The sequence below is a fragment of the Periplaneta americana genome, chromosome 4, assembly GCF_040183065.1.
Source record: "Periplaneta americana isolate PAMFEO1 chromosome 4, P.americana_PAMFEO1_priV1, whole genome shotgun sequence".
NCBI classification, from domain to species: Eukaryota; Metazoa; Arthropoda; class Insecta; order Blattodea; family Blattidae; genus Periplaneta; species Periplaneta americana.
Window position 1 is genome coordinate 148,010,983 of NC_091120.1, and position 23,580 is coordinate 148,034,562.

General features: G+C 38.7%; 1 protein-coding gene across 1 annotated transcript in view; it reads left to right on the forward strand.

Moving 5' to 3' along the window:
- LOC138698958 (cytochrome P450 4C1-like) overlaps nt 1-23,580 on the forward strand; it is a 103,624-nt gene that overhangs the window by 76,226 nt on the left and 3,818 nt on the right. Inside the window, exon 11 of the mRNA XM_069825152.1 lies at nt 13,687-13,855. Within this exon, the coding sequence (XP_069681253.1) occupies nt 13,687-13,855 (169 nt within the window). The remainder of the gene's footprint in view (nt 1-13,686; nt 13,856-23,580) is intronic.

The following is a 23,580-nucleotide window of genomic DNA, read 5'->3' on the forward strand; positions in this document are numbered from 1 at the left end:
CCTAAAATAGGGAATTTAAAAATGGCGTCGTAGTTGCACGCCCCTTTTTTAAATGCCCAATTCAACTTATTAAATATGTTATAATTTCTGGGCTATTTATTGGAATATTTTGACCGGGTAAATTTCTTTGCTGTTGTTGGTGCTTCTGGATACTCTGAAACTGCAAAGAGCATAACACAGCCCAGTGGAAAGCACTCCTGTTTTGTTTTGAATAACCTCGTGTAAATTTTGTTGCAAAAACAATCTTTGTGGTGTTATTTTCATCAGTTTTATTCAGCATTATTAGTGTGTCTGTCTGTCTGTCTGTGTGTGTGTATAGTAAAAATGGGCAGATTAAAGAAGTTTGGCAAAAGAAAACCAGTGTTTAATGGTAATGTAAGTAAAAGCAAACATAATATAAGTGAACATAACCTGTCAGAGCCTAGCTGCAGTAGAGAAGTGTATTCAGCTTCTGCAAGAAAATTGTCTCACATAAAACCAGAGTGTGATGACAACTTTTATTTTAGTGATGTGGGATATTCAAAGGGTTTTATCATTGTGGACATTCAATTATTATCTAATTTGGTGAAGAAAACTGTACAGTGTAAGTATTGTAGTGGCGTCGACTGTGTTGAACTTCCAGAAAATAAAAATAGTAGGCGAGGGCTTGCAACTAAACTGTCTGTTGTTTGTAATAAGTGTAAAGAGTCTGCTTCAAGTATGACATCCAATAAGGTAGGGAAAACAAAATGTTATGAAGTAAATTTAAGATTTGTATATGGAATGAGAAGTATTGGCAGAGGCAGGAAGCTAGCACAAACTCTGTGTGGTATAATGGATCTCCCACCACCAACTGCCAAATTTAATTTCTGCACTTCCCAACTGTTGAAATGTCTGGAAGAAGTAGCAAAAAAATCTATGACAAATGCTATAGAAGAAGCAGTGGCTCTAAATGAAAACAGTAGGGACATAACTGCTGCTTTCGATGGGTCCTGGCAGAAGCGAGGCCACACTTCCCTCAATGGTGTCATCACTGCAACTTCACTAGACAATGGGAAAGTAATTGATGTCGAATGTTTGACAAAATTCTGCCATAATTGTAAATCAGACCAGCCTGGACATGTTTGCATGAAAAATTGTGATGGCTTCAGTGGTGGGATGGAGAGCGATGGAGTAGTAAAAATTTTTCAGAAGTCTGAGAATTTATATCAGGTCAGGTATGTGAATTACTTAGGAGATGGGGACTCAAAGGGATATAAGAAAGTTGAAGAATTAAATGTTTATGGGAATGTGGAAGTAAGTAAGCTGGAGTGCTGTGGACATGTGCAAAAGAGAATGGGAACAAGACTAAGAAAATTATGTAAAGACATGAAAGGTAAAAAATGTTCTGATGGTAAACCGCTAACAGGGAGAGGGCGGCTAACAGATAGTGCAATAGATCAGTTGCAAACCTATTATGGACTGGCCATAAGGAGGAATGCTGGAAAAGATGTAGAAAAAATGAGAAGAGCAGTGTGGGCAATATACTTCCACAAGTATAGCACAGATGAGGAGCCATATCACACGTTATGTACTCCAGGTACAGATGAAGACTGCTGGTGTGGGTACAATAAAGCTTCAGTCACTGGAAAAAAGTATTCCCATCGGCATTCACTGCCTCCAGCTGTGATGGATGAAATAAAACCCATCTTTAGGGACCTCAGCAACCAGGAGCTATTGAAAAAATGCTTACATGGGAATACACAAAACCCTAATGAAAGCTTTAATCATTGTATATGGGAGCGCATCCCAAAAACAGTTTTTGTGGGTTTAAAAACCTTAAAACTGGGTGTATTAGATGCAGTCATCTGTTTTAATGATGGTTGTGTAAGTAGACTAAATGTGTTCGAGGGTTTGGGCATTGAAGTGGGCTCAAATACAAAAACTGCACTTTACACCATTGACAAGAAGCGCTTCGAAGACGGTGAAAAGTTTGCTTTGCAAATAACTAAAGAGGCCAGAACAAGAAAGAGGAATGCCAAAAGGAGGAGAGAGGACCAAGAAACACAGGAGCAGGGTGAGTATGGGGCTGGAATGTTCTAGATTGGTGAGTGAAGTACAAAATACACGTTTTCAGTTTTTTGCATTTTCCCGTAACCTTGATTTTTCAAAACTTTGGTATACTTATCTCATAAACTAATGAAGATAGAGTCATGAAATTTTTGTGGCAGGTACATATTAATTAACTCTTTAAAATGAATGGAGTGGTTTTCTTTTAAACTTCATCATTGAATTTTTAAAAATTCAAATCTAAGGAAAATTTTGGAAAAAAATTATGTTAATCATTTTTTTTTAATTTTTTACAAATGTGATGTTTAGTTAAGAATCTAGTGCATTCATTTTGTCATTTGATATGTTCTTATTGTACCAAAAAAAATTAGAGAGGTATGACTAAAATTCTATGAGATATGTGTACCTAACTGATGAACCATACATAAGAATTTATTTTCTGATTACCTTATTTGGGGACATCCTATAAATTGTCTATTGGTGATAAGTGATTTAATTTTTCATGAAAAGATAATATAAACATTGTTTAATGCATGGTATAAATTTCATAAACCTGTGACATAGGAATGCTTCAGTAGAGCCCATATGTTATTTGCTAGTTCAAGAGCTAAAATAGGCACTCGTCACGTCCCTGTACCCTTAAAATACATTATATTATAGGCTATGTCTTTTCATTGGTTAATTCAGACGAAAGAAATGTGTACAAAACAGGTGCTAATTTCTCGAAAATTAGATTCCCTTCGCTTTCTTTGTGTGACATGGAGCAGTTTGGATCACAGAATATTCCAAATAGTTATTCAGTTATAGCAGCAGCAGCAGTAGCAGCAATAGTAACAGTAGTAGTAGCAGTAGCAGTAACAGTAGCAGTACTAGTAGTAGCAGTAGTAGTAGTAGTAGTAGTAGTAGTGGTAGTAGTAGTAGTAGTAGTAGTGGTAGTAGCAGTAGTAGTGGTGGTAGTAGTGGTAGTAGTAGTAGCAGTAGTGGTGTTAGTGGTAGTAGTAGTAGTGGTGGTAGTGGTAGAAGTGGTAGTAGTAGTGGTGGTAGTGGTAGTAGTGGTAGTAGTAGTAGTGGTAGTAGTAGTAGTAGTGGTGGCAGTGGTAGTAGTATTAGTATCAGTAGCCTAGTAGTAGTAGTAGTAGTAGTAGTTGTGGTAGTAGTGGTAGTAGTAGTAGCAGTAGTGGTGGTAGTGGTAGTGGTAGTAGTAGTAGTAGTGGTGGAGGTAGTGGTAGTAGTAGTAGTGGTGGTAGGGGTATTAGTGGTAGTATTAGTAGTAGTGGTGGTAGTGGTAGTAGTGGTAGTATTACTAGTGGTGGTAGTAGTAGTAGTAGTGGTGGTAGTGGTAGTAGTGGTAGTAGTAGTAGTGGTGGCAGTGGTAGTAGTAGTAGCCTAGTAGTAGTAGCAATAGTAGTGGTGGTAGTAGTGGTAGTAGTAGTAGTAGTAGTAGCAGTAGTGGTGGTAGTGGTAGTGGTAGTAGTAGTAGTAGTAGTAGTGGTGGTGGTGGTAGTGGTAGTAGTGATAGTATGAGGGTGGGTGCGTCTCGGTGTTGCGTGAGATTCACTCAGGGTTGCCGAGGTACGATTGTGGTGTAGGATGATGTCAGGAAAATTACCAAGCCGGCTACTTATATAAAAGGCAGTGTAAACTCCAAAACTATAAGTTTATTGTCGTATTCACTTGGTAAACCCTAGAGTATGTATTTCCGGCTGACTTATAATTCAATCGTTGGTCGCACTTCTGTATCGACTCTATGGCAGCTCTGAATAAGCTCTATCCGATACTATAAATTCAATACTCTGCCCAGTACACTATGATCGAAGCTCCTAAACGTTGACGAGTAGTCTCGCCGATGACAAAGTTCTATCTATCGAGTCTTCGCCGGAAGAAAGACTATTACGTTGGGCCGCCGACACCAAAAAGCTCAGTGTGTCGTGCCGTCGACACGAAAAGTCCTAGTCCTGTCGACACAAAACGAAGTAGCTATTGTGCCCTGTATGTAGGGCCGCCGACACGATAAGAATTTGTGTTTTTGTGCCCTGTATGTAGGGCCGCCGACACGATAAGAAGTTGTGATCATCTCCGCTCCCCGTCACCCTTATTTATAAAAACCTATCCTACGCTAAAACTAACTATCCTATTGGTTAAAAACTACGTCACTTAACCGGCCTAAAATCTATTCTCTATTGGTCCAAAGTGACCTCATAAGTTGAACCACGATCTCTTCTTATTGGGCGCGAAATACGTCATCTCTAAATTTAGACTTTGGACTTCCCACAACATCAAATTAGTTAGTAGATATTTCGAGAACCCCCGTTCTTTGGAAAATCCCGAGCTTGCAGTAGCTTTCCCACGGGTCTAGTCCAACTTTAGGATTTTACGCTTGAACGAGTCTCTATATACAATACCGCACAAGGTAGCTGTAAATCTGTCCGCTGCTGACAACTGACGAAAGGAATGCGAAACATCTGCGTGTGAAACTAATTCTAACCAAGTCGCCAGAACATGCCCGCGAATACATGTAACTAAGTATGGAGATATCATCTCGCTTTTAAATCGGTCTCTCCCTCTCCTAATTACCGCTCCAAATGCCCATCTACATAACCATTGGAAATTCCCGAAAGAGTTTCCAATGTTATGAGATGTCCCCGCTTTCTGCCTATAACTAGCCTCATAGTTCCCCTTCGCGGTCATCCGGTGATACAATATTTACAATACAATCAGATTACAATGCCACTACAAACAATTACAATAAATATTACATATATCTTCACAAGCCTTTCTATGTACACAACTCCCACACAATAAGCACAACTATGTAAAATTTATATTCACATTTACATATGTACAATACCATTCATTCAAATATTTACATTTATTTATTCATTGATCAATTACACACTCTGCGTGCTTGGTTGTACCAGCCGCCCTGTACAGGTGCACCTGGCTGTACGCGTGAGACTAACGATCCTTATTCTTTCTCATTCCTGCCTCCTTGTCTCTCCTGTTTGAAAGGCCTCAAGAGTTGCTTGTGGTACGTTCCAACAGGTTTACTTTTTCCCCTTTCTACCAATTCGAAAGTATGGTCTCCGTATTTACTTTTAATTTCGTAGGGCCCCTTGTACAGTAGCTCCATGCGTGAGTAACGTCCTCTAAGGGCGGAAGATAACTTCACGTCCCTGAGCAATACCAAATTGCCGGTTGTGGACTCCCATTTGTGGCGATATCTTTTGACTTTACCGAGTCTATACTCAGCCTTTTTCCTGATTCGGACGAAAGCTAGTTTACACAGTAGTTCCGCACTAGGAGTCTCACCCTCCTGTATTGCCTGAGGCAAACTCTTTATCATGGGATCGGGATCGATCCCTAACATATGTTTGATCGGAGATAATCCGGTCGTTGGATTGATAGATTGGTTCAAGACTCTATCAATCACCTCACATTGCCTAAACCAGTCCTTATGGTTTCGGTGACACAGAATACGGAGATAAAATGATATATCCCTAAGCGCTCTTTCGCAGGGATTACCGCTGGGGAAGTATGCGGAGCAATTGTATAGCTTCACGCCCGCATCTTCCAGCCTTTTGCAAAACACTTTCGATTTATGTACCGACACATTGTCACTGAGCACCGCTGTTACCGGGCCGTAAGTCGGTATGTTGTCTCTAACCAGCTTTTCAGCACACAACTTGCTAGAGATATTTCTTAAAGAGTAAATCTTTACAAACTTTGTAAATACATCGTACGTAACAAATATGTACCTGTGTCCGAAGGACGATGTGGGCATTGGACCGTGTTCGTCCACTGCTACAAGTTCATTCTTTTTACCCATGATAATGACCTGTGGTACATTGTCATACCTTACATTTAGAGGTTTCGCCCTCTGGCAGACCTCGCAGCGAGATATTACCCTTCGAACCTTCTTTGACAGTTGCTTAATATAAAATGATTCTGACATAGTTAAAATAATCCTATCACTCCCAGAGTGACACATGGATAGGTGAAAGTTATTTATAAGTTCATTCTCCATACTCGCAGGTATGTATATCTTCCACTTCTGGATATCCCTACCATGCAATTTATACAGGATACCAGAACGCAATCCATACACTTCATCTTTCACCTGTGAGATTTCTCTAGCTTTGTCCATTAAGGCCCTTATCGTGGAATCCTCCTGCTGCAAATCTGCAATTCTCCGAAATTTTCCCGTCAGAGCTCCATTCCTCGTGGAATCAATCTTCATTACGGAAATTTCGTACGCGAGGGCGGTGATAGTTTCCGGTAGCCCCGATTTGGAATTCAAACGAGAGAGACAATCACCAAAGATATTGTCTGCCCCCGGAATATGTATAATCGTCACATCATGAGCCAAAATTTCGTGCACATATCTAGATATTCTAGAGTTCGTCAATTTGCATCTACTCAGAAACGCTAGGCTTACATGGTCAGTAAATATGATGATCTGTCTATTAAAGATATACTGACGGAACTTCTGTAGTGCGAAGTACACAGCAGAAATCTATAGTTTTCCGTGATTGATGCGTTGCTTTCGGTACCGACAGTCCCCTAGAAGCTGTGGCAATCACATGTCGCTTATTATCTTCATCGGTCTGACATAGAATTGCTCCATATCCAAATGAAGACGCATCAGTATAAATCTGAAAAGGTAGGCTGTCGTTAGGCCTTTCCAACAGAATTGAGTCGGCGAAAAGCAGTTTCCTTCGATCGAATGCTTCCTGCTCTGCCGACCCCCACCTGAAGGGTGTATCCTTCTTCAACAATGCTCTGAGTGGGACTACATGCTTAGCATAATTGACGAGAAACCGATTCTGGTATTGTAGGATACCTAGATATCTACGAACCTGTTTCCGGTTCCGCGGCGGCGTTATCCTCGAAATGCTCTGAATTCTCTCTTGGTCCGGTCTAATTCCGTCAGACGAAATTACGTAACCCAGGAAAACTGTCACGACTTTAAAAAATGCTGTATTCTCCAGCTTGACTGTCATACCAGCCTCTCTCAATTTAGTGACTACAAAATCAATATCTCTAATATGCCTATCAACATTACTGCCATATATAAGAAAATCGTCAATGTACTGTGCCAGAAAACCTTTCGTCGAATCGCCAAAAATTACGTCTAGTGCCCTTAGTAGCGCAGATCCAGAACTTGCGATGCCGAATGGGCATCGGGTATACTGATAAACTTTCCCGTTATGTAAGAACGCTGTGAATTTTCTCGAGTCCTCGTCCAGCGAAATCTGCCAATACTAACTGGTTAAGTCCAAACTAGTGAATATAGAACAGTCACTGATACGGCCTAACAAAGTGTCCACTGACTCCGTCCTGAAATTATCTTTAACTGAAAACGAGTTAACGTGTCGGGCATCGATCGTTCCTCTTAAGCTTCCATTGGGCTTCCTAACCCAGCACAATGCATTTACGTAAGGCGAGTCTGATACTTCTATAACTCCATCTTTTAACATATAATATGTGACTTCATCTGCCTGATCCCGTAAAGATAGGGGGATGGGTCTACATTTATGCCGAAATTCCTCCATTCCTACCACCTTAATTTTGTGTGTATACACTCTACACAGCCCCGGCGCGTCTGAAAAGACATTTAAATGGCTACCTACAACATCCATTGAGCGTTATCTTTCACTCTCACTCAGGCCGTGTGCCTGGCTAACTTTATCTCTTACTATTTCGAAAGTATCTGTCCTCCTATTGTTATACGCGTCTACCTGCCTAAGATTGCCCGGCGAAATCTCATTACAATATCTGGCCCTACCGCTAATGAGATTACGTCCTATTTGTCTCGCCTGGACTAATTCGCCGATACACAACTCGCATTCTCCGCAGCCTACTTGACACACTCCCCTAGTTACCTCGTTACCTTCCCACGGATTAACCTCTAAAATTACATTCTTACAATTTTTGAGATGCTCTACGAAAAATAACTCTTCCTGTAATTCTATCTCTCCCGCGGTTCTTTCGTCTAGCTCCGATCTAGCGTTATTCCTACGGAATGGGACATGGCCTACACTGCCGTTACCTGCCGTAACCCCTAGTTTGTTTTGCCTGAAATCTAATAGCGCGTGCCATTCATAGAAGCTTTCTACTCCAATAATGATGTCGGTAGTCAACCTTTGTATCAAAAGAAAAATAGCATTTAATTTCACGTCTCCGCACTCTAACTCGAACCATACTTGATATTTACCTTTTCCTTCTTCTTGCTTAGGGCGCCCGCACAGTACAGTGAACATATGGGTAACGTTTGCAGTTTTATTCCTGAATCCCTAACCTTTTGAAAAAATTCCAAGCTGCATACATTATTTGTGGAGCCCGAGTCCAACAACACACAACACTTTATCCCAAATATTCTAGCATCTATATACGGCAATACATAAGTCCCATTATTTTCTAACTCTGGGTTAGTAATCTCGCTGTGTCTCTTTACGCTTACCGCGTTGGTGGATTCTTTTGATAGTGACTTACTGCACTTAACTACAGAAATCTCCGAACCCTTGAGACTTCTGTCTAGCAGTTTCCCGAGTGTGATGCAGTCGGTTCAACTGCTATCTCGTCTCTATTTCTGCTGCTTATAGGCTCCCGGCCCATATTCATTCTGACCGGACTTTGCTGACGTCCGTTCATGTCTCTATTCCTACTTTGTCCCACGTTACACTGTGTAAGGGGGCCTATTGCACCCTTGTGAGGCCATTTCTTGTAGGATGTCTCGTCTACCTCTCTCCTGCTCTTGTCTCCTCCAATCACCTCGATTTTGCGGTCCCCTGCTAAAATTTGGCTGCCAGAATCCCTGTCTGTAATTTCTGTTCCGAAGCCAATGTGGTTGGGTTCTAAGCCTACTATTTCCATTCTCTTGTCTTCCCGTGTACCATCGTATGTGGTTAACACTACGCACGGGACCAACACCTCCTCTATCGTTTCTCATCCTGTTGCAACTGCTCTGATTATTCCTAATATTATTGTAAGGGCCCCCAAAGGGCGGGTAACTCCCTGTCACCCTGTTGGGACTATTCCCTCCGTTCTGAATATTATGGTATCGACTATATGCATTGTTGGGGCTCCTGTCACAACCCCAGCTACTCTGATTTTGGGCTCCTGTCCTTGGGGACGAAAAGGCCGTACTTGCCCCCTTCCCCGCTTTCTGGTCGGTGGGGCTTGAACTCTTCCCTTTACAATGTTCGTAGTCTGCCTGTCCACTACATTCATAGTGCGTGGCGTCCGAACCGTCCAGCGCAGTCAATAGATCTATTGTTTTCCCGAAGTCTCGGGGCCCTGCTACGATCAGATTATATCTGATGTTCTCTGGATACTGCGAAATCACAGTTTGGATCAGCTCTGAATCCGGTATAGGCGGATTGAGGCTTTTCCCTTTCTTAACAAGTTCAAGAAAATAATCTATCATAGAAACGCCTCTTCCCGCGTCAAACCTGCTCTGATTAATCTCCTTCCTAATTCTTTGTTGTTGTCTTTGTCCCCAGTATCTCTCCGAAAATTTTTCTCTGAATTCCTCATAGGTGACATTATCCCCTAGGGCCACTAGCGTCCAGTTGAGCGGTCGGCTCTTTAGGCTCTTTCGTACAACAGTCATTTTTAGGTCATCCGGCACCCCTCTTACTCTAAAGTACGTTTCCAGCTCACTTATGTAATTATGTGGGTTTGAAAATTCAACTTCATCAAAAATAGGGTAAACAATCTCATTCATAATGTGGGTGGGGCACTGAGGACGGCCTAAATATGCCTTGTCGTTTACATTTATCAACTCACTACGCACATCATCCCGTGAGGTCTGACATTCCTCACCAACACTATTGTTAACATGTCTTACATTTATGTTACTACCTGATGCCAGGCTCTCACTTGTGCCCTCTTGTCTAGAAACTGCACGGTCCGAGCTGCCATGTCCGCTTAAATTTGCGGGACTACCCCCCATTTAGTACGTCGTTTATTGTGTTTAGTTTACTTCTTAATTCTTCCAAACATTCGTTATCCGCCCTTTCTTTATTCTTTATGGCTCGCTTGAGACCGTCCACTTCCTGATCCATCTCACCTATTTTCTCTTCCACCGAATTCTGAATTTCTCGAACCTTCTCCACTATCGTTTCCTCAACAGCTGATTTTAGATCACTATTCTCTTTCATAGCGCTATCTCTAACTCTGACTTCTAAATCCTTCATACTTTCTGACATCCTATCCATAGCTTCAATTGGCTCTCCATTCCGATCCCATTCTCGGCTAATTTCCCCTCTAGCTTCTCTATTTTGTCTTCCATCTTGTTTCCCCTTTCCGCTAATTTTGCAATATGATCTCTAATCTCTCTCGAACTTTCCCCCAATCTATTCTCCATTTGTTTTATTTGATCTCTACTTTCTCTTGAGTTGTTGTCTAATTTAGTTTCCATTTGCTTTATTTGTTCTCTACTTTCCCTCAGAATCTGCTCTCTACTTTCCCTTGAGTTATTTTCTAATTTAGTTTCCATTTGTTTTATTTGATCTCTACTTTCCCTTGAATTGTTGTCTAATTTATTTTCCATTTGCTTTATTTGTTCTTTACTTTCCCTCAGAATCTGCTCTCTACTTTCCCTAGAGTTATTTTCCATGAATTGTCTCATCTGCTCCCATCACTGTACTAGAGTCATTTCCCCTTTGCCGCTTTCTCTACTATGTTGCTTTTCCATCGTACGCTCTCCCTCTATTTCCTGTCCTGCGTTATTCTCGACCTCCTCCCTGATTTCCATAATTTCCTCTTCCTTCCTTTGCTCCATGGTTCCCTTGCTTCTATTTCCTCGTCTTTCTCGTATTTTCCTAACTACCTTACTCCTATGGCTACGTAGTATCATCTATATGCTACTCTGTCATCTGTCTGACGCTCGCTTTCCCAATAATAGTCTAACTATGCCTGTATTTGCACTCTGCTCACTTCCAACAAATTACGCAATACACTTGTTTCACTCTTTCCCCCAAAATATCACACACACTAGAAAAAAAAATACATATATATACCCAAAATATCACACCAGAAATTGAAACATATACACTTTATAATTATTCCCCCAAAATATCATATACTGTACATATATACACACATTTATACATCCTCCATTCATACTTGCCACCGCCTCTCCTAGTTGCCTTCTCTGGAGGTCTCCGTGTTGCCTTCTCTGGTGTTGTCGTGATGTCGCGATGGCCTGGTTCTATTCCCGCCTTCCAGCGTCGTTCCTCGCCTATGCAGGGCTGAACTGCTCCGTCCGGTCCTCCGCGTTGTTTGGTGCTGTGTTCGCACTCGGGGCCGGTCACTGGAACAGCTGTCTTCCTTCGAGCCCCACGTTGGGAAGCGCCATTTGAGGGTGGGTGCGTCTCGGTGTTGCGTGAGATTCACTCAGGGTAGCCGAGGTACGATTGTGGTGTAGGATGATGCCAGGAAAATTACCAAGCCGGCTACTTATATAAAAGGCAGTGTAAACTCCAAAACTATAAGTTTATTGTCGTATTCACTTGGTAAACCCTAGAGTATGTATTTCCGGCTGACTTATAATTCAATCGTTGGTCGCACTTCTGTATCGACTCTATGGCAGCTCTGAATAAGCTCTATCCGATACTATAAATTCAATACTCTGCCCAGTACACTATGATCGAAGCTCCTAAACGTTGACGAGTAGTCTCGCCGATGACAAAGTTATATCTATCGAGTCTTCGCCGGAAGAAAGACTATTACGTTGGGCCGCCGACACCAAAAAGCTCAGTGTGTCGTGCCGTCGACACGAAAAGTCCTAGTCCTGTCGACACAAAACGAAGTAGCTATTGTGCCCTGTATGTAGGGCCGCCGACACGATAAGAATTTGTGTTTTTGTGCCCTGTATGTAGGGCCGCCGACACGATAAGAAGTTGTGATCATCTCCGCTCCCCGTCACCCTTATTTATAAAAACCTATCCTACGCTAAAACTAACTATCCTATTGGTTAAGAACTACGTCACTTAACCGGCCTAAAATCTATTCTCTATTGGTCCAAAGTGACCTCATAAGTTGAACCACGATCTCTTCTTATTGGGCGCGAAATACGTCATCTCTAAATTTAGACTTTGGACTTCCCACAACATCAAATTAGTTAGTAGATATTTCGAGAACCCCCGTTCTTTGGAAAATCCCGAGCTTGCAGTAGCTTTCCCACGGGTCTAGTCCAACTTTAGGATTTTACGCTTGAACGAGTCTCTATATACAATACCGCACAAGGTGGCTGTAAATCTGTCCGATGCTGACAACTGACGAGAGGAATGCGAAACATCTGCGTGTGAAACTAATTCTAACCAAGTCGCCAGAATATCCCCGCGTATACATGTAACTAAGTATGGAGATATCACTTCGCTATTAAATCGGTCTCTCCCTCTCCTAATTACCGCTTCAAGTAGTAGTGATGGTAGTGGTAGTAGTGGTAGTAGTAGTAGTGGTGGTAGTTGTATTAGTAGCAGTATTAGTAGTAGTGGTGGTAGTGGTAGTAGTAGTAGTAGTACTAGTGGTGGTAGTGGTAGTAGTAGTAGTAATGGTGGTAGTGGTAGTAGTAGTAGTGGTGGCAGTGGTAGTAGTAGTAGTAGCCTAGTAGTAGTAGTAGTAGTAGTAATAGTGGTAGTGGTAGTAGTAGTAGTGGTAGTGGTAGTGGTAGTGGTAGTGGCAGTAGTAGTAGCCTAGTAGTAGTATTAGTAGTAGTAGTAGTAGCCTAGTAGTAATAGTAGTAGTAGTGATAGTGGTGGTAGTAGTAGTAGTAGCCTAGTAGTAGTAGTATTACTAGTAGTAGTAGTAGCCTAATAGTAGTAGAAGTACTTGATTCAACATCGTTGTTACCTGCTGAGTAGTTCGAGAGACACTGATGACGACAGTACACCGGGTTCGAAACGGTGCCTTTTGTCATTAACGTGTTATTACCTTTTTAAAATATTTGAAATAATTTTAAAGTTTCAATTTTTAAGAAAGTTTTACACTTTTACAGTAAGTTATTTTGAACAGCAAAGACAAATAAAAATACTCGTATTTCATACAATATATTGTATGGATTGTACGGCCGAAAGCCGCATCTGACCCCTTATTCCATAAGACTCTATCATGGGCATCTTCCATGTACAGGTTTCGGGAGTTAATAGGGTGCGTAGTTGCTTCATTTAATTTTCTTCGTTCACGCCATTTACTCCTCGTCGCAACTGTTGTCAATCCATATTCTCATTGGCAACGAGTTAGCTGGCATCCTTAATAACTGACCGTACCATTTCAAGGTACGGTTCTATGGGTATATACTGTCTGTGGCCGTTTCACCTGCGTCCTTAATTGAAGGGTTCAGAGCTATAGTGGACTAAGCGTCATATATTAAAAAGGAGAAAACAAGGGAAAAAATTAAGTTATTACCATATATCAAATAATATAAAGTATGCACATTAAAAGTGAATGATATGTCAGTATTCATTAAAGTATTATATTTACTTCACTTTATCCCTTGCTTTCTCCGTTTTTAAAAAATGGCGCTTTTCCCAATATGGCTCTGAATCCTTAAATTATTATAACGCCATTATTATTTTGTATTTAATAAAAATGGCTTGATAAAATATATTTTCTTCTGTCTCATATGTGTTCTTACTAACTGATATTTTGCAGGACAGAGTACACGAGGAACTTGAGGGAATTTTTAAGGATTCTGACCATTCTCCAACTCTCAAGGATTTGAAGAATATGAAGTATTTGCATATGGTGATCAAAGAAGCATTGAGATTATATCCAAGTGTCCCGTTACTCGCGAGAATGCTTACGCAAGACCTTCAACTAGGTAAACTTCTATCAGACCAATATATAGGGGGGACTGGGGCAAAGTGGTTACCTTAAGAGAAAATAAACTACAGAACGTAAATTAGCTTTGTTTCCCTCTCACAATCTTTGCTACTAAAAAGACGTTTCCTTCCCCTTTTTAATGCAAGCATTACGAATTGTTTACTAATTCAATTTTTTATGCAATCAAGAATTTTTTGTTTGTCTGCACATTGACCACTTTACCCCAGGCCCTGGGTAATGTGGTCCCCCAAAAATAAAGATACTTCTAAATGAATTATTACAGTTTTATTATGAATTTTTTCGACAAAAAATGTATATTTAGCGTTTTTATCGAATAGTGCACCATTAATTCACATTGCAAAAGGACAAAAACAAAATATAGTAGTGAAAGTAGAACATAGCACAATGGAAAAAGGAACGCTGTCAACATTCATGCACAAAATCTGTCTTAGTTTAAAAAAAATAACATAGCATTGAAAATAGAATTAGGATAATAAAGAAGTTATTGTAAACATTTCTAAACACAAGCTAGTCTTTGTGGGAGATAATATTTTTTTTTTTTTTTTTTTTTAAGTTTATTTACACAGAAATCACATTTGAAATTGTCGCTGCCAGCATCTTCAAACACAGCATATTCCTCGTGAGCCCATTCTAAGCATGATGAACAACGTATCCATCCTTCACCTCCGGTTGACCTAAGATAGCCTATGTGTCCTTACAGAAAATGCACTCCGTGTCATCATTATCACTTCCTTCCTAGCTGCATGTTTCTTCACGAAGAGCGACCTTCGTCGTTTTCTGTTGCTGTTTCTTAGTTTCTATGTGATTATTTTTCATAATATTTCTCCGCACTCCCTTTATTGTTGACTGTTTGTTGTTCTTAGTTTTATCTTTGGCTCCTTTGTCCTCTCTATCTTGAGCCAATTGATTTTTATACGGACTACTGGTCATGATTTCAGCTGAACCTGTTTTTCTCTTTTGGGAACGGGCAATAGTGGATTTGGATGGAGAACTGATATCTTCCAGATTTACTGTGAAGGATGAACTAGGCTGGAGAGAAATTGCTGCAGGAAGAATGATAATGGAACCATCATTAGGCGTATCTGAGGATGTGGATGGAACTGGGTCAACAGGCAAGGTTTCTGAATCGTTAGAAGATTCTACATGATTGAGAGGCCTGTCAGTAGGCAACGATGGAGCGAAATCCGTATCATCAAAAACATCTTGATCAAGAGGATATAATCCACATGTTTTGAAGCCATTTATTGCATTTTTAGGTGTTGCTGCTCGTAGATAAGCCTCTCCAAAAGTTTACTGACCTAAAACTGTGTCTTGGTTCGAGTTCATTACTCTTCTCTTAAGAGTCATTCTTGGAATTCCGAATAATTTGCTGTTTTTTTTTGCAGCCCATTTCACCCTTCCTAACACACCTGATAGCCTCGCGCATTTTTGTTGGACTCCAGCTCTATTGGGAAGTTTTGCGGGGTCGATTTCTAGACATTTTATCTGTATTCTGCAACAACAAAGAAATAGTCACGAATTTAACAATTTCTGGAGCAAAATGGTCCCCTAGACAAAAATGGGGACCACGTTACCCCGACCGCTCTATTTTAAACAAATTCATGGCTACGGACGGATACCATCTTGTATAGTTTCGATAAACATTGAAATATGTAGTATAGAACTGGGTCTTACTTGAGCAATAACTTTATATAGTAACTCTCCTAATGACAGAACGTACAGTGCTATGAAACAGCAAGCTTACCTTACGTCAGATCTTCAAAAAATGAAATTTTCTCTTTATCTTGTTATTTAACACGTCCAAACACTTCAGCAGACACGTACGTAATGGCTGAACAAAGAAGGAAGTACTACGGAACTCTAAACGGAGATGGCAGCACCAACTGGAGAGATAAGTAGAGGGTACCACTTTACCCCGGGGGACCACTATAGACAGGTCTCCCCTACCACTGTATAAGTATTGTAAGTATTTAATCAAATATATTTTCAATTAAATCTGTAGGACTGATAGTTCTTCAATTTTATTTTTGTTGTAAAAGAGACTTAACTTGATGCGATGATAAATTGAGAGGAATTAGCCGTGAATAGGGCCTTATTTGTTTTAGTCGGTTACTTAATGACGTCATATCAAGTACTTGGTTATTTAGCGTCGATGGGATTGGTAATAGTGAGACGGCATTTGGCGAGATGAGGTTGAAGATCCGCCATAGATTACCTGACATTCGCCTTACGATTGGAGAAAACCTCCAAATAAACCAATCAGGTGATCAGCCCAAGCGAGAATCGAACCTATGTACGAGTGCAACTTCAAATCGGGATGCAAGCGCCTCAGCCGACTGAGCTACGCCGGTGGCTTGCATTTTTTAAATTTGCTTAAAGCGCGTTCTTTTCTGAACAATTTTGTATAACTATAATTTTGGTATTTTCCGAAAACATTGTATTCAATAAATATGCCTATTCAAATAGTTGCACTATAATAATCAATGCTATATATTTTACTTTAAAATCCTTTTTTTTCCCCCCCAGACTTACATTTGCTAAGTTCCAATACACTTTGCAGAAAATATATTTTGACATGACATTTTCAGGTTGCCTTACCCGATAAATAATGATGTTACTGTAACATATTTATTCAATTATATTTAAAATTTTCTGACATATTTAGTTACCCGAGAGAAAGTGTAAGGTCTGATATTACCAACAAATTCAACCATGGTCCAAGGTCATAATATTAAAAGCAACCCTTTTCTTTCTGGCAAGAATGTCTTCTACTTCTTCTAAGTGTATGCGATTAAACTTTGCTTGAAATATGAAATGTAAAAAAAGAGAAAATATACAAATGATGTACGTACAGTTACAAAAGTAAAAGTGGTCGCTCTCTAAAAGCGAAGTTCCCTTCGGGTATCTTCGCTGCAATTCGGAGACAGCCGATGTTACATGATGTTGGACCACGTTCCCTAATATCTGATAGTTACAATTAAAGTGTTTCATGTGTTACTTTATAGCGTAATGGTAGCGTTCCGCCCTTGTATTCGTGAGGTCCTGAGTTCGAACATAATCTAGTGTTTTCATGTTCGTTTTTGTTTTGTTTTTATGAGAGAGAGAGAGAGAGAGAGAGAGAGAGAGAGAGAGAGAGAGAGAGAGAAAATACACAGAATTGCTCCTTTCTCTTTTATGATTATTTTAGTAATTGACATCAGGTCCATGAATGTATTATGCCAAGATTTTATCATTATATATTATGATATTATGGCTGCAAATGGAAAGAAAAAGATTTTATTCTCAACAGAATATCTTTCGTGGCATAAACAAAACAAACCAACAAACTTACTGGCGTCTGTCTTAGAACATTCAAACAATTAAGCGATCAAAAAACAAAACAAAAAGGCACGATTCAATATTTAGTCTATCTTCCCCAGATCTCTATCACATCTTGCAGTCGTGTGGGCATGGAATCCACTATTCTTTTCAAATAGCGACTCTTCTCAGCCACGACATTCCAGGCATCCTGGACATATATAAGTGTTCTGCCCATGGGCAGGTCTTTCATTGCAAACCCAGCATTCTCCAATCTTTCATATTTTCTGCCTTCCTCTTAGTCTCCGCATATGATCCACATATCTTAATGTTCGTCTATTATTTAATGTCTTCTTCTGCCCCGAACTCTTCTCCCGTTCACCATTCCTTCCAGTGCATCCTTCAGTAGGCAGTTTCTTCTCAACTAGTGACCCAATCAATTCCTTTTTCTCTTTCTACTCAGTTTCAGCATCATTCTTTCTTCATCCACTTTATCCAACATAACTTCATTTCTTATTCTGTCTATCCACTTCGCACGCTCCATTCTTCTACACATTCAAATTACAAATGCTTCTATTCTTTTCTCTTCATTTCGTCGTAATGTCCACGTTTCTTCCCCATACAATGCCACACTCCACACAAAGCACTTCACTGGTCTCTTCCTTAATTCTTTCTCCAGAGGTCCGCAGAAGATGCTCCTTTTTCTATTAAAAGCTTCCTTTGCTCATGTTTGAAGTTTTTCTTCGGAAGGATAAATGTGGTAACTTTCCGTTGCTTTCCGCACACCACTGTCTCTTTCGCATCTTAATAGATCCCAGGGAGCCCAAGCGTGGAGGTGAGAAGAGTGGATTTGACTAATTGGGCCCTCCGGACTTCACCGAAATTTACAGCAAGGGTTAAATATTAGATCTATCAGGATTTCTGACCCGATTGGAGACCGAGAAATCCCAATTAGCCTTTGCTCCCTGAATCTTGAATGAGATTCTACAAATCGTCAGAAAATCTTGAAGGAGGGATTGGGCCAATTTTTCCGCAAATGTTTCTATACTTGTGCTCTCATAGCTCAGTCGGAAGAACGTCGGAATTTAGGTGTCAAAGTCTCAGGAACAATTCCTTGTCACACCTTTTCATTTTACTCTTTTTCAAAATAATTTAATATAATGTAATAATATCAAAAGAAAAAAGTAACACCAGTATTATGCAACTGTATTTTTCCAAACCTAAAATTAAATTTATGTGATTTATATCGCTAAAGAACGGTAATAGAATATAAATGATAAATATCGGTTTGTTTAATTAATCTAAGATATTATATACTATATAATTAATTATACAATAAAATAACCTATTTTACAAAGACAAATGATTATTTATATTATATTAATTTCTCATAAAACCTACAGATTATTTACATAGCGAAAGAACGAAAACAGAATATAAATGATAACTTGAATATTATTTATATCACTCAAGAACGAAAACAGAATACAAATGATAATTTGAATATTACTTATATTGCGAAAGGACGATAACAGAATAGAAATGATAACTTGAATATAATTTATATTGTTAGAGAACGATAACACAATAGTAATGGTAACTTGATTATTATTATTTATATCGCTAAAGAAGAATAACGCAATACAAATGATGACTTGATTATTATTTACATCGCTAAAGAACGATAACAGAATATAACAAAGTATAACTTGAATATTATTCATATCGCTAAAAGAGAGATAACAAAATATAAATAACTTGAATATTATTTATATCGATAAAGAATGACAACAGAATATAAATGACAATTGGAATATTATTTATATCGGTAAAGAACGATTAAAAATAAAATGAAAACTAGAACAAAGCCCGAACTCACAACCTTCGAATCATTAAACTAACACTACCGCTGATCTAAAAGGGACAGATGTGGAATAATTCCATAGTTCCGGAACTGCTTCTAGTATAATCACATGCATCGTGTAACACTGCCGTGACCCCGAAGTGAACTTTGAAAATATTCGCCTTTCACGAGTGCGGCCACATGTTTTTTTTTTTTTTTTACAGCTGTACATGTACTGTAATTATTAATGAAAACTTAAGTTTTTTTTTTTTTCAAGATTTAAAGCAATGTATTAGAACTTCTAATACATATTTAAAAAAGAAGAATGAGGATATGAAAAGAAAAAGTGATATAGTTGTTAATTTTAGATCCTAAGGTATGACAAAATAAAATGTAGCCGTATTTTGACATCTTTCGTATGGCTTAACAATCAATCGTCTAAATATTTAAACTGTTACAATATAACTTTTCATTTCAGGAATACATACCAGTATCGCCTGCTCTCCAGGTAATAGATAATTAAGTCATGTATGCCACACATATGCTCCGGCGTATCGTCATTCGGTCTTTTGTACTAAGTCCTAACCAAATTTCGGACAACTTGAATCGCAGGTACAAACCAGTTGTGACACAGCCTTCCACAGCTAGCAGGAACAAGCAGTATTCGTTGTTAATCAGTGACAGCAGGTAGCATGCGATGTCGCAATGTTGGGTTACATGCATTTTTGAAGCTTTTGTGCAAAATAACTAGAGAGCGGAATTTTAGGCCCTAAAAAGTGGCATTTTAGGCGCCTAAAATAAGCTCTTAAACTCCTTTATTTAGAATTTACTAAAGATGCTATTAATTGGTCCAACAGAATATCTGTACAGATTTGTGTGCACTTAACTGCGGAATCCCGGCCATTAGTCACTCAGCTGAGTGCGGTCCTTGTATAATGGCAGTTGACTTGAAATATAAACGTCAACGTATATGCCCAACTTGGAGTCAGGCCACAAAAGAGAAACACTCTAGGAGGAGAGTTCGGTCCGGTGCGGTGGATTGAATTCGGCGTAGCTCAGTGGTCAGAGCGCTTGGTACGTAAAACCAAGGACCCGGGTTCGATCCCCGGCACCGGAGCGAATTTTTCTCCTCAAATGTTAATGCTTTATTTAGGCTCTATAAAATAAAAAATATGCCTTTTTGTTTGTTAAAAAATATCACTAATATAAGATCCAGCATTTATTTAATGCAAAATTCTTGGATTAAAAGAAACTTCCACACTTTTCACATCTTACAAGGGTACACATGCATATACAAAATGAAGACATTCTGTCTTTAAGTTAGTGTGTTTCATTCACCGATCACATTTCCATAGTTTGCTTCACAGTAGATGATCAGCAACTATTGTGTCGCTCACTGCTGTACTTAAAAACGGTGAGAAAAAAGGAAGCGGTTGTTATCTGCCTTGGAATGTAAGAGAATGCTTATTCGGATACAACTCAGCGAGTTTGTGTTAAATTTCTGACAGACAGGGGAAGATATAATAATAATAATAATAATAATAATAATAATAATAATAATAATAAGTTGTCCCGGAGGAGTTCTCTTACATGCCAGTAAATATACTGATATGAGCTTGTCGCATTTAAGTACACATAAATGCCATTGAACTGAGCCGGGATTGAACCCGCAACCTCGAGCACAGAAGACCAGCGCTATACCGAATACGCTACCCAGGCCTACTGAAAGTTGGAATTTTAGGATTGAAAGATTGTAAGAATGAGAAGGAATGGCCCGGAGGTAATTCTCTGTTGCTTTGTTCATTGCTAGGAAGGAGTTGTTATCCGTCTTGGAATGTGAACGGCACAGGATGTTAAAAAAAATTGTAAACAGTTACGAAAGACGATGGAAAAATTTTAGAAAACCTAAAAAATAGGCACTAACGTCGAAATAGGTATTTTTAAGCACTATAAAACCCCTTTATTTATACTTATATTTCCATGCAAAATGTTAATATTAATTCTGAAGTCTGTATGTATCAAGGAAAAAAAATATGTTTTTGCCTAAATTCCGCTCTCTCGTAATAATATTTTAATTTTATACTCTGCTTTTAATTTGTTTAATTCTAGGTTTCTTTAAATATATATTTCAATTAATATGTTAATACTATCACAGTTGTTTCCAATGTACTATATGAGGTATTGAACCTATGCCTGAAGATGTCAATCGGCGAAAACGTATGCAATATACAGGGACATCATTTTATTTTTACTAACATTTATAATATTAACCTGGCTATACATTTGAATTAACGGTTGAGAACCGGACACTCCGTTTGCAACCCTTTTCCACGACTGGAGTTCATTGATAGACTACCGGCGTAAAATACAAACAAATCACTTTACTACGTATAGGAGGGAAGAAAAGTAGTTCATCCACTTACGTAAACTAGGAAATATCGCGATTTTGAGTTTGATAATTTTCATTAGGTTCTTCTGTAATCAAAATACAGTATTAACACTAAGGGTGCTATGCATAGACATTTCGCTAGTCCGGGCTATGAGCGTGCTAAACTAGCACCGGCTATCGACTGATTACTTGTACAGGATTTATATCACATCATATCGCTAACACTGGCTTATGAATACGAAAAACGTTAGTTCGCTGATCATCCACCGGAAGCCCGCGCTTAGAATGTCTATGAATATGGCCCTAAGTGCTTTTACTCACGAACTGAGCTATCCATTCGGACGTAGGCTATTCCTTATGCAGTGTACATTATACTGTCTACAGCACATTATCGGACAATATAGAAAATGAAGTTAAATTGAAAAATAATCACAATATGGATAGGCTATTTAAACACAATTTTGAAAATGGTGGTCGTTCATTTCGATACAGGTTTCAGTTCTTTTTTTTTTTTTTTGCATATTATCGCACTAATAGACTATTGTACCTAATTCATATTACCAGTTTAGTCCTTAGTACTAGTAACTCATGTTGAAATAATTGTATAAAAGAGTACCTTACGTACTGTAAATTCAATCTTCACTTCTGCCCGATCCGAAAGGATAAAATTACTCAGACATGCTATCTACTGTCCGTCCAAGTGGTTTTGTCGCAGAGTCGTACAAAGGAGAGAAATCCACTGTTTAGTAGCTATATATAGAGAAGGTCCAAATTCGTGACTCGCGAAATCGCAAAAAACCTAAAAACCAAATAAACATAGTTTAAAACATGGTTCACATAAAAATATCAAATAATTACACGTTTCAACTCGCGAAACACTCGCGAAAAATCGCAAAAATCTTATGACTCGCCAATTTTTTTCTGTCGTTATTCGCGAAAAGATGTAATTTTTCAGCAATTAATAAATACATTATATAAATTTGGAAATTTTAGAAGTTCTGTTTAAAAAATGCACAAGATTTGGAAAACTGGCGCTAGGTGGTGTGAGTTGAAATGGTTCGCAAACGCTTTGTTGTAATTGAAAGCAGTTTGAAACCTGTCTTTGATCAGGTGCCGATCATAAAGAATCTATCATCTAATGTAGCAGTACATGCATACAGTGACTGAAGGACATAGTCAAAAATAGTCCTGGACTTCCAGTTCTAGAAGGTTTGCTGTCGTTACGTGAAGATCACAGTTATTTTGTGGATGAAGCACTCCAAGTTATATGGGATACAGTTTGTAATGTTGACTGTGAAAGTTTTCCCCCCCCCCCCCACAATTCTCGTATGTGCCAATAAATAGAAGAAGAAACCTTACAATGACAAACTTAGATCTGTTGTGTGTGTATAACTTTGAATGTTAAATAATGCTAAATATCTTAGAATTGTTGTCCAATTAAAACTTTGAATATATTATTGCCAATTATCTTAAGCAAAATAATAATTTCATAAAACAGAGTGAAAATTTCAGGTTTATTCAAGGAACTTTCGTTTTCACTCAATAATTTTTATTCTTTTTAACCAAGAATTTTAGCCTTTTTTATTCAAGAATTTTGACTGTCTCTGGTTATATATATATATATATATATATATATATATATATATATATATATATTTATATCACAGAATAAATTTTATATTATCTCATTATTATTATTGTTATTATTATTATTATTATTATTATTATTATTATTATTATTTCTTACTAATGTTTATTATTGTCCCATTAACATTACTTATCTAACTTTCATTATTTACTTTTACTTTCATTATTCACTTTCATGTTGTTTTACGATCTAAATTTTAATGTGATTACTACTGTTAGCCAATTTTATTCAATTAGGATTAGAGTCTGGCTGGGCGGAGGAGAAGGCCTACTGGCTTTAGCTCTGCCAGATTAAATAAGTAAATAAATAAATAAATAAATAAATATTGTTGTTATTGTAGTAATGAGCCAAAGTGTGCCTAAGTGTACGGAGCTTTCCCGGATCCAGCCCCCAAAAAACTAAGACCATCCAAACTATAACAACACCCACTGTCGTAGTTCAGGCGATACATGCGTGTGCCTTGAGATCCTGAGCTACAGTGGAGCGTGGGTTTAGTTCCCGCTTGCGCTGATGACCTGAATCGGT